The 13,561-nt window shown below is 57.1% G+C and overlaps 1 protein-coding gene across 1 annotated transcript in view; it reads left to right on the plus strand.

Annotated features, from left to right (window-relative positions):
- LOC311527561 (cytoplasmic phosphatidylinositol transfer protein 1-like) overlaps nucleotides 1-12,512 on the plus strand; it is a 37,770-nt gene extending 25,258 nt beyond the window's left edge. Inside the window, exons 7-9 of the mRNA XM_084641673.1 lie at nucleotides 311-466; nucleotides 1,379-1,442; nucleotides 7,537-12,512. Coding sequence (XP_084497799.1) covers nucleotides 311-466; nucleotides 1,379-1,442; nucleotides 7,537-7,802 — 486 coding nt within the window. The 3' untranslated portion in view covers nucleotides 7,803-12,512. The remainder of the gene's footprint in view (nucleotides 1-310; nucleotides 467-1,378; nucleotides 1,443-7,536) is intronic.
- Nucleotides 12,513-13,561: the final 1,049 nt, after the last annotated feature.

The following is a 13,561-nucleotide window of genomic DNA, read 5'->3' on the forward strand; positions in this document are numbered from 1 at the left end:
TGTGGCCTCCTTGGCCCTCCTACCCGGTCTGCCTGCCCCTGCCTATCCACATTCCTGCCCATTCATACATTCAAATCCACCCATCCTCAGCTGGTCGGTCTGGTATCAGTGAGGCCTGGGCCAGATGTTCTTGACCACCACTATTAACCATGAGCTATTCTAAGTGGGGAGGAGACCAACTCTGGGGCTGGAATGAAATAGAGCATTGAAACACCCACAGGCCATGGGGTTGGGCTAGTTCCTTTCTAGTTGTGATTGGCATCCAGACTTGGCATGCTGAGCTGTCCCCCTCTGTCCCTCTCCACGGCAGGACCCAAGGTACTTCAGCTCAGTGAAGACGGGCCGGGGGCCCCTGAGAGAAGGTTGGCAGGAGCACACCAAGCCCATCATGTGCTCCTACAAACTGGTCACGGTCAAGTTTGAGGTGTGGGGGCTGCAGACACGAGTGGAGCAGTTTGTCCACAAGGTGCGTGCATGGTGGTCTGGCATTGTGGGCGGGGTGCTTCTGCCTCTCCCATGAGACAAGACCTCTGGGTCCCCAGGCGCTGTGGGGAGAGAGGCAGCAAGATCCCAACGTTCCCATGTTCCAGCCAGGGTCCCTGTCTGACAAGGGGAGGTCAGGCCCACACAGCTCATTGCCTGGTGGCAGAAGAGACCCCCAGAGCGCCGCAGCTCCAGACCTAGATGAGCACATGCCCAACCCACGTGAAGACTTGAGAACCCTGCAGTCATTAGCACCTGATCTGGGATTATTAGTAGACCGTGCTGGCTGTGGCTATGTTTTAATGAGCTGGTTAAAGAATGAGTGTGCGTACCTCTATGTGTGTGTGTGTGTGTGTACACAAGCATACATACAGAGGTACCACTGCCTGCTACTAGATGGAACCTAAACCTCTCAATTGTGTGTCATAGCCCCTATACTGCTAACCCTTAATGGAGATTATCCTTGAGCTCAAGTGACCTGTGCTTTTGGTGCAGGAGAGCGGGAGTCTTGTCGCCACTGTTGCAGTTATGGTCCAGGTGGACATGGGCTGCGCAGCACAGTGACAGCTGTGAAGTCCTGCATGGCCACAGATTTCTTACCATGTATCATATTGTATCTGGATGCTGGCTCTTGCCCCAGCCCTGCGCACTGAGAGAGGGCACAGGCTCTTGCTGCTGCATGCAGGAGCTCAGCATGACAGACCATACTTCTTCTCTCTGGAGGGGCCACCTGCTCTCTGCCATGAGGAGCTTTCGGGGCTAATTCAAAGCCGTCAGTTCCAGATCTCTGCCCACCTCTGGCAGAGCGGGGGGGACTCAGGGCTCAGAGCAGAGGGATCTGAGGTGGGGGAGCCCTGGCAGTGCCTGCTGGGGTATAACTGTGCTGTGGTTGCAGGTGATCCGGGACATCCTGTTGATAGGACACCGGCAAGCCTTCGCCTGGATAGACGAGTGGTGCGGTGAGTGAGCAGTAGATGAAACCCACGGTGCAGCGGAATGCAGGAGCTTCCTGCCCTGGTCCCTTCCGCCCCCCCAGCCCTGGTCCTTGCCCTGTGTCTGGGCTGGGCTACAATGCCAGGGTTTCCCAGCAGCCCCTCCCTGCCACAGTGAAAGGTGCCGTTCACATTGGAACATGGGGCCCAGCCATCAGAATGTTCGTCCCTTCCCAAGGCAAACCCACTCTCCCCAGACCTGCCCTTCCAGGTGCCCGCTCTCTCTCTGCTCCTGGCTCCATCTAATGCAGGCAAAGCACCGGTGTGAGCACTCTCCTGGTGCTGGGAGCAGAGCTGCCCATGGCAGGGTCACTGCCAGTGCTGGACTGGGGGTCAGTCCCTCCCACTGATAAAGGCATGTGACCCGTCTCATGCCCCAGGGAAGGTTGGCGCTTCCTCCAGGGCTGAACTTGGCCCTGTAGATTGTGAAGTGTCACTGCTTTGGGCTGGGAAGCCGTATTTGTGGTGCATAAGGCAGCAGAGACAGGGGGCTCCTCCAACCCCCTCGAGGGGGTGCTGTCCCTTTCAGGGTGTCAGTGACTGTTGAACACGAAAATGCTTTAGAGATCATCTCAAAGGGGCAGAGTCCTGTCCCCTTTGCTAACCCCACTAATTTCTCCTCCCCCCCACACTCCAGCTGATGCCACCGTTTCCTGGCTTTTCCTCTGAGTCTCATTGCTGCTGGGGCTTTTCATTTCGCTGACTCAACTTCTGAGCCCCCCACACCTGCACCTCCCCTCCAGTCCCACACGAGCCCTTTCCCTTCTGGCTGGCACAGCTGCACTGCTCTCCCCCCTCTTACATCCCCCGCCCCCAGAGTCCTTCACTGCATGTCCAGCTGGCGACAGCCACGCGGTGCTGGGGGGCTAACCTGGGGTTGGCGTTATGTTCGGGGTACTGGGGTGGGACAGCAGGAGACGTGCCCAGGTAGGATCAGGAATAACCTCTGCTCCCAGCCAGAAGACTCTGGAGCCCCCCGGTCTGCTTCCTCCGCCAGCCTGCAAGCCACTCTGCGTTTCGGGCTCTGGCTACCTCAGGGATGGAGCTGTGGGTTGACACCTGAGGGCTGCTCTTCGGCGGGGCTGGCAGAGACACAGCTGTGTTCCACCCCCAGTGCTGAAAGCTTGTGGGCTTTGACGCGGAGGGGAAGGCTGTGTCTGGACAGACAGACAGGGCACGGAGGGAGCATAACTCAGTGCTAGCGCTGGGCTGCTGTGTGCTGGGCTGTACTGCCCCCTGGTGCTCAGCAGAGGAAGAGGTATTGAGAAGGGGAGCAACCCAGTGGTTCTGAGTTAGCTGAGCCAGCCCGTCTCCCCAGTTCTCTTGGAAACTCCCAGGGAATCCTGCCAGTGAGGGTCCCACAGCCAGCACATGCAGCCAGAGCCAGTTAGATCTTCCCTCCCCTCTGGGCCTGCCGGCACCCCTCTCTTCTTGGAATTGGCAGAAGAAGCTATTCCTGTCACTGCGTCTTTGGGGTATCTGCCCTGCGGACAGTCACTCCCTGGCCTCCTCCAAGTTGGCCAGCATCAGGGCCCCAGAAAGGCCCCTCTGCAGGGCGCTCTCTTCGGTGAGCAGATGGGGGACGTTGCTGGATGAATTGTGTCACCGTCGGGGCAGGGGTCAAGGCTGGTGCAAGGGGATCTCTGTGGGGAAGGGGAGGGCAGACCCCCTGCAGTAAGGAGATGGGGAAGGCTAGCCCAGGAGCGGAATGAGCTGCATCCCAATGACCCAGGCAAACACAAAGCAGGAAGGGAGCAGTGGCTGTGACACCGGTAGAAGAGACATTAGGACTGGAGTAGGTGGGAAATCTCTATCCAGAGCTTCTACCCCGTTCCCTACAGGAACTTCCACTTGGAGAGAGTGCGGCTGATCTAGCTGTGAGCTCACCCAGCCAGCGCTGCTAGGCCATTGCCTATGGCGACTGCTGCTAGGAGAGGACCTGGGAGTGCCCCGCAGCTGGCGTTCCTACGTAAGTCCCGGCAGAAGGAAATCACCCCACTCTCAGAGCTCCTATCCGTTCTGTACAGCTGCTCTTGCTGGGAGTGGCTGGGATTGGAGGACATGGGAGCTCCCCCATAACCAGTACTCCCACACCATTCCCTACAGTGCCTCCTACTGGGAGAGGCTGGGACTGGAGAAACGCTTCAACCACTGCACAGGGAGGGAGGGGCATGTGTTGGGCCCCTCGGAGGTTGCTAGTGTTTGCACTGGGCTTGGAAGGTGATGCTTTAACTGGTCAGAGCTGGTGGTTCAAGGTCTCTGCCCAGCAGAGAGGTGTAGTCTGAGAAATGATGGCTGTGCAATTTGCTGGTGCTTTCTTTTCCTTCCCCTTCAGTCTTCCTGGGCTGGGTTACCGATCTGTCTCCTGGGTAACAGTACTAACAACTCGGACCCTGTCTGCTGCTCTTGCTGGGTCTCAGCTGCGCTGACCACACAGGGCACCATCTCTCCAGCTCACAGCCTGGGTGATCACAGCAGAGGCAAGGCACCAGGGCTGCCATCCATCTGGCTCCTGGGGCTCCCTGAGGCTGGGGGCTCTTCGGCAGCTCTTGGGGTCAGCCTGAGGTTTGGCAAAGGAAGTTTAGCTTGGCTGCCGGGCGATGTGGAGTGGAGCTGCCTCCCATCATGTGGATGGGATTGGCTGGTCTTTGGGGGCACAGGGGTGTCCTCTTGTGAAGCAGGTGCCTTGAAAGGGAAGGGTCTTTCTTCTCCTCACTTTCCTGGTGGTAGCCTGTTGCAGTCTGTCCAAATGTCTCTGTCCTGTGCATGATTGTTTCTGTGACTTTCTTTGTGCTGGGTTCTCTGTGTTATTCTCTTCATGAGCACGTGGCTGAGAATGCCTGAGCGTGCGGCAAGCAGAGAGAGAGAGACTGTGTGTGTGTGTTCGTGCATAGAGAGAGTGAGACTGTGTGTGTGTGTGTCCTGAGTTCCTCGTGGAGAAGGAGGGAGGCATTGGCTAAGGAGGAGCCTGGCCTGAGCACATTGGCCAGCCTGATGGAGATGCTCGTAAGAGGGACAGTGACATGGCCTCCCTTGGAATTCCAGTGTGACAGATGCATGGGATGGAGACCGTCTCATCATTCCCACCATCACCTTGGTCCCAGCCGTTACAAGCAAAACTTTATAAGCTGTGTGCACAGAGCACAGGTGCAGGGCACATAGCAGAGGGTGTCTGACTATGTCTGTTTCAGACAGACCCTGGCCTGAATGCACTGTGTGTGTGTGTTCATATAGGGGATATTGCACTGGGGAAAGCATGCATGCATCTTCTGGAGGGGCAATGTGCAGCGGTTTCTGTATAGGATGGGGGAGGGGGCAGCCAGTATGGAGACACAAGTGATGGGTGCATGGGGGGGAGGAGGGGGTGCCTGCAAAGACAGACTGGAGACTCAAGTGATGTGTGCGTGCACACTCAGAATGGAGTTGTGTTTGTGTGTGTGCGTGTATCCAGAGTGGAGAAAAAGTGATGGGTACATGTGTATGTGTACATCCGGAATAGATACACAAGTGATGGGTACAGGGCGGGGGGCGGGTGCATGCAAAGACAGAGGATACTCAAGTGGTGGGGGTTTGCGCGTGCACACTCAGAAGGGAGACGTGCATTGTGTGTGGGGTGTACCTCCAGACTTCAGGCACAAGGGATGGGTAAGGGGGGTCCAGAATGGAGTCGAAAGTGATGGGGGGGTGCGTGTGCGTGTGTACATACATCCAGCATAGAGACCCAAGTGATAGCCAGCTGGATGCATTTGTGACTGTCTGGGGGTTCCCTTCCTGAGAAGTGCCTTGGCTGTTGAGCCAGCTGGCCCCATTGCGGCTCCCTGGGCTGGATGTGTGAGGAGCTCCCCGGAGGCGCTCTTCTTGCTAACGGAGCAGTGAGAGGGTCTCTGCCTGTTACAGACATGTCCCTGGAAGAGGTTCGCGCCTTCGAGACTCAGATGCAAGTGGCCACAAACCAAAAGTTCGGAAGCCAGGACCCCTAGCTTCCCACCCACCCCGCTCAGGACTTTCTTTTGTATGTATGTTCCTTTTTGGTTTCTCTCTTTCTCCAGTTCTTGCAGCCTTTGTTGTTCAGGTTTCCTCCCAGCCCCACCCCGTGTGGTAGGGCATGGCATGGAAGCAGCTCCTTCCCCGATTGTCAGTCTGAAATCAGCTGTCGGGCAGCAGCACAGCCAGTCTGGAGAGCGTGCGCGTTGTTGTGGGCCCCCCACTGCTAAAGTGGGGTGAGGAGTTGGAGCCAGGTGGCCTGGCAGGCCCTCTCCTGTGCCAGCTCTCTTTAGATCTGATCGTCAGGAAGTTGGCGTAGAAATGTGCGAGCAGGGAGCGCTCAGACCTAGCAGCCGTGGGGAGGGAGCAGCAGGTGCTTGGGGCTGTGAGAGTGTCCTCCTTTCCTGTGTTGTTTGGTTACGCTGCCATGTCTTCGTCAGGCCAGGGCTTTCCTTCCGCTCTGCTGGCAAACTAGGCACAGAGTTCCCCTCCCACATCCCAGCCCCATGGAGATCGGAGACACACACGTATTCACCTCCAGGCAGATTGCACGCAGACACCTACACCCCAGTCCCCCTGAGATTACACACACACACGGTGTCCCCCCCACCCCCCTCCGAAGCTAGGGCAGCACAGTGGTTTCAGAGGGACACATTCACAACTGCACCAGAGTCCTGTTTCCCATTCACAGCTCATGCCGTCTCTTCCATTGGCATCTGCCCCCGGTGTCCTGGATCCTGAGCATGCAGCACGACCACCTGCTTTTTCAGAGCTGCTTGCTTGGGTCCCCTTGCCCTTCGCTTTTCTGGGCTGGGTGGATGTAGCCAGAGAAATGTGACCAATGAGCACTGGGAGCTCTTGGTGAACGAGATGGATTTCCCAGTACCAGACAGGTGCCTTGCGCGTCTCCTGAGAGTCTGGATCAGCCCAGCCCTTAACTTGTGTCCGTCAGGTGAGTATTTAGTGAGTACTCACGGAAGAGGCAGAGGCTGACAGCAGGGTGGGCAGAGCAGAGGCTGTGCCAGCTTCCCCAGTCCACCTCGCCCTTCCACCTACATCCCCTGCTGTTCCACAAGATAACAGCCCAGAATGGAAACCTGGGCCCTGGCCCATGGCAGAGGTACGCAGGCAGTCCCCAGGCTGTTGCTGGACCTGACGCAGCTGGCTTGCCCAAGAGGCAAGAAGCAAGTCAGTTCACCTGCTGGCTCTGTCGATCCAGCCATGTACAGGAGCTGCCCTGTGGTGGTCACAGCTGAGTCGACTCACTCCCACATCCCTCGGCTTCATGGGAGGGGAGGTGTTGGTGGGGCAACTTCTCTTAAGGTGAGGGCCGTACTAGGGACGAGTCAGAGACCTCAGGGAAACGATTGTTGCTTAGGTTGGAAAAGTGCGCCCCTCTGGCACGCTCCTGTGGGGAATAGCAGGGGGCTTCAAGCACCATATCTTGGCTGTGGCTCCCTTTTACAGCCCTTTTGGGCCATAGTTTGCTCTGCCTGGCCTCGTCCAGTCTCTGTTTTAGCCACAGCAGTGATGGGCCCTGTGTAAACGTGCAGAGGGATGGGATGGGCTTAGGTCGGGTTATAGATAGATAGAACAGTGGTTCCCAACTTTACCTCATGCCCCCCCCATCTGTGCTCCCCCAGGACAGAGGTAAGGGGGCCGAGGCTGGGGCCACAACTGGGGGCGGGCGTGGGGCTGGCAGCCAGGGCCAGGAGCAGAACTGGCTGGCGCTCCCTCCCTGCCCCCTGTGGGGGCTGGCCTGGGCCCCAGCTGTGCCCCCAAATGTTAGGGGGCGCGCCCCACAGTTTGGGGACCTCTGAGATAGAGGGAGCAGGATTGTTCCACAGATGGCAGAAATTACTTTGGGCAGCCTTATCCTCAGCAAACCCAGGTTTATGGGACAGCTGGCCCTCAACTTGACAGAGGCTTAAGAGGAAGAGGCCACCCTTAGTTACTCTGGCTGTGGAGGCAGAAGCTGGTTTTTGCCTGGCACTCGGAGAGCGAAGGGTGCAGGGGCCACCCGCTCTGCTCTCTCCGGGACAGGCCTGTGAACTCTCTTTCTCTTTGTTCTTGTCAGAGATGACGATGGACGAAGTGCGCCAGTATGAGAGGGAAACTCAGGAAGCCACCAACGAGATCATCGGCAGGGTAACGCCCTCCATTTCCATCAGTGAGGTGGGGCAGCCCTCGGCCACTCACAGCGCTCCTGCCAGTGCCCCCTCCACGCCACTGAGCGGCGACCCCCCAGAATTCCTCAGCGCCCCCAAGGACAGGGCCCGGAAGAAATCCGCTCCGGAAATGCTGACGCTGCCAGCACTGAGGGAGCGCGCCAATGCTGAGTAATAGCTACCCTTGGGCCAATCCCATCGGATGGACGCAGAGCCCCAATTCCTTCCCCCATGACTTGGGGACAACGCAACCCACCTAACCTGCCTTGAGACACCTGAACTCTACCGTTGTCCTTCAGAATGTTGGTCCCTCCCTCCCCAATAAAAGAGACCCCAGATCGGTTCGAGAGCTGGACGGCGGAAGCCCCGTTGTGAGGTTGCAGACTTCCCTGCTGCCACAGACGGCCTGAGACTGCCGTCTCCCTATTACCCTGTGGTCGTCTCTCTCTTCTCAGCATTCCAGCACGGGCTCTGCTTTTCCAGCCATCAACTCAGGGAGGGCTCCTGGTCCAGCCAGCACATGGGTGCCGCTTCCTGGGGGAGATGCGCTGCACCAGACTGCGTTGGCGGCGCTGCTCAGCCACCCCTCATCTGTCCTGGTGGGTGATGCTCCTCCAAGCACCCTCCACTGGAGCCAGGCTGGGGAAGGAGGCCGACATGCCAACCTCTCCCTACGGAAGTCAGAAGCACCTTAGAAATGACAGTGGATTCTGCTGATTAGCAACCTCTTGGTTGCCATTATCTCAAGTTACCAGTGAGCAGGAGGCAGGTGCATGGGGCTGCTGCTAGGGAAAGAAGTGTTGGGATATGCTTGGCGGGGTCCTTGGTGCCAGGGCAGGACACAGCCTGGAGAGTGCAGGGAAAGGTACCTTGCAACCCCAGCGCTTCCTTCCTGTGCAGCCCTGCAAACCTCCCTGCAGCCGTGGCCAAGCTGTCAGTAAGCAGCAGGCCACTGGCAGTGTGCGAATGCCATTAACATTACAGTCAAGGGGGCAGGATCAGCTGGCCAAACACTACTATTAACCAGAAGTTGTTAGCATCAGGATTACTCGTAAGTGGAATCTACGATATCCATAAAAACTGCCAGGCATTGGCTGCCCCTCGTCCCCACGGGAGCCTGCCAGGACTGTTAGCTGATGTCCCTGCCTCCTCCTCCTGTGATTTCTGGCTGCATGCCTGGCTTCCATATAAAACAGTGGCCCCGACCATCCACCTAACCTCACTGTAGTCTCCTCCCAGCTGCAAAGCAACAGTGAGGTCGCCTGCTTCCTTCCCATGCTAATAGGAGAGCCAGGTATTAGATTGAAGGGAGGCACTGCCGACAGCCCTGTCCAGACTGCTTTGGGGACAATCCCCTGTGGCCAGATGAGATTCCTCAGGGCACTGGTGAAAAGCCAGGCCGGGGCCTTATCTATGCTAGGGACAGTTTACTACCCGTCAGTAGCTCTGGTTCTCTGGCACTAGCTGTGTTAGGAGCCCCCGTGTAGAAAAGGCCCCACCAGATTGTACACTCGCTCTGAGTAGGGGGTTATGGGACACGGGCCTGATTGTCATTTACACTCAGGGCCCCGTCCTGCCCTGCCAGTAGCGCAAAGCAGCTGAGGTGTGTATTGGCGCTGGCAGACAGCAAGACGGATTTGCCAGACCCCAGTGTTGCTAAGCGGTGGGTATGTCTCAGTGTTAGGAATGGGGGAGGGGGCGGCAGCTTCAGCCATTGTCTCTAGTGTAGACAGGTCCCTGAAGCCTGAATTGCTGCTTCTGCTGTCCCAGCTGAGCTGCCCCGTGTCCATGAGCCCTGCCAGGGGAAGGTGTGGGAGGGCCCTGCCTGGTGCCCTTTTGTTTCACCACTCCCCTCTGGTGACACTGGCAAGAATGGAGCCCATCACGCCTGACCACCCCGCCCTTCAGCCAACCAGCGCTCTCTCCATTGGTGCCTTCAGGAGCAGGACTATCGCCATGCATGCTTCCTAGTGCCCTTGTGGGCCCTTGGTGAGGCTGGCCTGCACTGCTCCCTCTCCCCGCATGCACCTTGTTACCACCTGTTCCAACTGCGCCTCGGACTTCAGCAGCCTTGAAACTGCCTCTTGCTAATCCAGCTCCCCGATGCAGCGGGGTCTTATTGCCAGCAGGACCCCAGCCCCTGCAGAGGGGATGCTGGAAATGTGCAGACTCTGGGACCAGGGGTGTCAACCACCATCCGTAACAGCCATAACGCTGGTTTTGAACCGCCCATACTAAGCACAAGTTGAATTGCACTTATTCCTAAACAGGAATCTCCCCAACTCCCCTCTGCTAGGGCCTCCTGGCTGGGCTCTGTTTGTCTGGGTTGTAATTATCCATGTTACAGATTGTGTCCCAGACCAGCAGAAATGAAATAGTCAGCGTTTGCTTCAGGAAAGTGCATGGGCCTGCTGCAGGAATAGGGATGGTCTAAGCCAGTGGTCCCCAACCTTGTGGGAATAGCAATATGCAGAAGACTGTGGCGGGCGCCAGACACCCCGCCACCGAGAAGCGGCAGTAAGTGCCGCTGCCGAAATGCTGCCAAGAAACGGCAACGCATTTTGGCGGCGGGATGTCCTGCGAGTGCAGAAAAATGCCCCGGCAGGCGCCATGGCGCTCATGGGCACCGCGTTGGGGACCCCTGGTCTAAGCCAAGGTGAACCTGAGGAACAAGACCCTGATCCTGTGAGGAGCCGAGAACCTCTTCCGTAGCTCTGTGTGCCTTCCCTTGAGGTTTAGGGGCCTCAGCAGCGAGCAGGGTCAAGCTTGTCGTGTGTTACATGAGGCCACTGGAAGAGTAGATTGGCCCCTGCTTGGGATTCGTAGCTGCCAGCTGAGAAGCACTGGGGCGTGACGGGAGGAGGCTGGGTTTGGAGATGCACCCAGATTTGGATGTTTTTCCCAACCTTTTACAAACTATCCCAAACCCTTGAATCTGCAAAGATGGACTGGGATTTGATGAGACAGGCTCTCGTGGCATTTTGTCACCCCTGGAGGCCACGTGAAAATGGGGAACATTAACCAAGTGTTTTGGACAAGTTGAGTTTTAGCTGAAGGTTTGGGTTTATTTTTAATTTGATCTAGGCTGGTTTGTCTGCCCCAGGGCCAGTGCAAAGGGCTGATGCAGTTGTGTAGAAAATCCATTCACTCCCTGGCAGTGCTGAATGTGCAATGGAAGGAAGTGTTTTTATATGTGCTATAGAAGGTTGGATATTAGAGATGGGCTAGACCCAGAGACTCCAATTCAAACCCTTCCCAAGAGTGAGGAGTTGGATTTGAATCCTCCGAGTGTGGTTCAGGTTCTGGATCAAATCCAGAATTGGGAGGGATCTATTTTCTGCTTCCAGGATACAGCTGAAATCTCACAAAGCCACATGGCAAGATTTTGCACCCTCGGATTTACACTGAAGACCAGAATTCCAAGTCAGAGCCTTGCCCCGGAGGATCTGAGCCTATCTCTGGGGTAGATCATTGTCCCTGGTTGGATGAATTTTACAAAGCCCCCTCTGGTGTCACTGAGTTTTATGTACCTCACTTAAATTTTGGGCAGCATGGACTAAGCTTTTTAATGTGTCTGGTGCTTCCTGGGTCTCAGGGCCTTGCGCGGCTGGGATTTGGTCTGTGTTCTGCCCGGATGCAACATTCCAGTCTGGACTTCTCTGCTTTGTGTCTTTAATTGTGAGCCCTCACGGGTTCGCGCTTTGTGCCCGTGGAAAATGTGTGTGTGAGCATGTGGGTGTGCAGACCACTAGCCTCACGTGGCCAGGAGCATGTGTTCCCGCTGCAGCCAACGTGGAGGTGTTTGGGTTGCTTCAGTTTTGGTCCCCAGAGGCCCTGAACTGGGGTTCTGTCTCTCATGGGTGTCCCGGGCCTTGGCTTCCTGAGGTGCCACCTGGGTGAGTGTGCAGTAGCTGGCAATGGCAGGGACTCTGCAGGGAGCACACAGGAGACTGGCTCTTGATTTATGCCCTGTGAGTGAGTGCCGACCACCATGTATAGCGGTTGGAGGCAAGTTCTGGAACTGAAGGACCATTCTCTTATTAATAGCACCTGGCCATACGTGTGTGTCCAAGAGCTACTCCCCTCTTCCTCCACCCCATTCCCATTTCGAGTCCATGGGTGTGTTTGTGCAGAGCCCATGTCCCCCGTGCTTTGAATGGGGCCAGGGGTGCCGCTGCCAGCCTGTAAATAGGGATTTGCTGAAGACAAAACCCAAATGTGAGACGGGAGGGTCTGCATCACAGTGGGATCTGGAGGATCGGTGGGAATGTATCTCACATGCAGGTGTCATGATGTAGCCCTCCCCGCTCAGCTCCCAATTGCTCTCACCCCCTTCCCTCCCTGTCCTGTGCTCCGTCCTCCTCTCACACCCTCAATAATTTCTTTATTTCTCTTCCACCCCGCTCCCCTCACAGGCAGCCAGGGCACTGTGTGTGTGTGTGACCTGCAGGCTGAGGGAGGCCCTGGGTGCAGGTTGCCAGATGTGCACTGAGCTGGTAGCTGTGGGCGCTCCCTTTCAGCAGATCCTGGGGGGACAGGGGAAAGGGGAGCATAGACCTTCCCTGCTGAGAGGCTTAGATCAGCTCCTGAAGGATGGGGACACCCCAACCCCGCACTCCCTTCAGGGCGCCAGGGACACCCCTTGGATACACAGGGGGCTCAGCCTGGGCCGAGGGAAGCAGGGTTGTCCTGGTGACACCAGCACCCCCTTCCGTCTATTCCAGGCAGGCAAAGTGAAACGTTTTTCTCTTTTGAATTTGTTCCTGCGGCTCCGTGCTCCTCGCATGTGAGAGGCTATTTCGGTGTAGGCCAGCTAAAGAGGGGGCAGGGGCTGGCTTCCTTTCTTACAATGAAGCCCTTTTCAGAAATAAAGCTGTTGCTCCTGGCTTCTCTCAGGTGTTCTTTAATCTCTGCTGCTTCTCCCGTCCCTTCTCTGTGCCCCTCCTGGGTGTGTGAGTCACCTGCAGGGAAAGGGGCGGCAGAGAGGGGTGTCTGGCCATGAGCCTGCTCCTGGGTGCAGCCCCTGCCCTTTCTCCACGATGCACCATTAGCTCAGGAGCATGGCCATCACTGGCCCTGGAAGGCGACCACCACAGAGGAAGGCAAACGGCTCTTTAGTGGACAGAAAGGATCCTTCTCCAGTGCTGCACACAGCACCTAGCTGCAACAGCAATTGGGCCCATGCGAGAGAGTGAGCTGCATTCGCTGAGGCAGGCACCGCCGTGACGAGAGCCTGTCTGCGTATTGAGGTCACCAGCATCTCCCGGGGCTGTGGCCCTCCGGGGTCACCAAGGCAGAGGGCAACACAAGAGTAGCAGGCTCACTGGGGGTGGATCTAACTGTGCTCAAGGAGGATTGCAGGCTGGGTCTAATGAAAAGCCTGCCTTTCAGTGATGCACAAGCCAGGGTCACAAATATCACTCCAGGGTTTCCCTCCCCGCAAACTCCCAATCCAGATGTGTTCACTGCATGGCAATACCATCTCCGGTCTCATTCCAGTTGTACTAAGTACCCCAGCCCGGGGGAGATAACTGCCTGCCCTTCCACACTCCAGATGTTCTTCTGGCCTAAGGGGACAACACCTTCCCCATGCATCAAGTGGAGCTGCTGTAGCCCTGGAAATGAATGGGTAGAATAAACATGGTGGGGCTGTAACTTGGGCCCGGGTCCCAGAGACGGTGGCTCTTGGCTGGTTGCCCTGCCCTTGGTTGAGTGGGAGCAAGTGCCTGTTCGCACGTTGGGTGCCGGGGCAGGTTGGGAACCTTTCCCCAGAGCCCCCCGCTGAGCTGAGATGGGCGTTCTCACCTGTGGGCTAAGGTAGCCGCTGGGGAGCTGACACCAGGCACGCAGACCCCCAAACACTGGCACCGGCAGTCTGGAGCAGCCACCCTGGATGTTGCCCTAGTAACTATATACTTTATGATCCCGGCCTCC

The sequence above is a fragment of the Lepidochelys olivacea genome, assembly GCF_965140295.1.
Source record: "Lepidochelys olivacea isolate rLepOli2 genome assembly, chromosome: 10".
NCBI lineage: Eukaryota > Metazoa > Chordata > Testudines > Cheloniidae > Lepidochelys > Lepidochelys olivacea.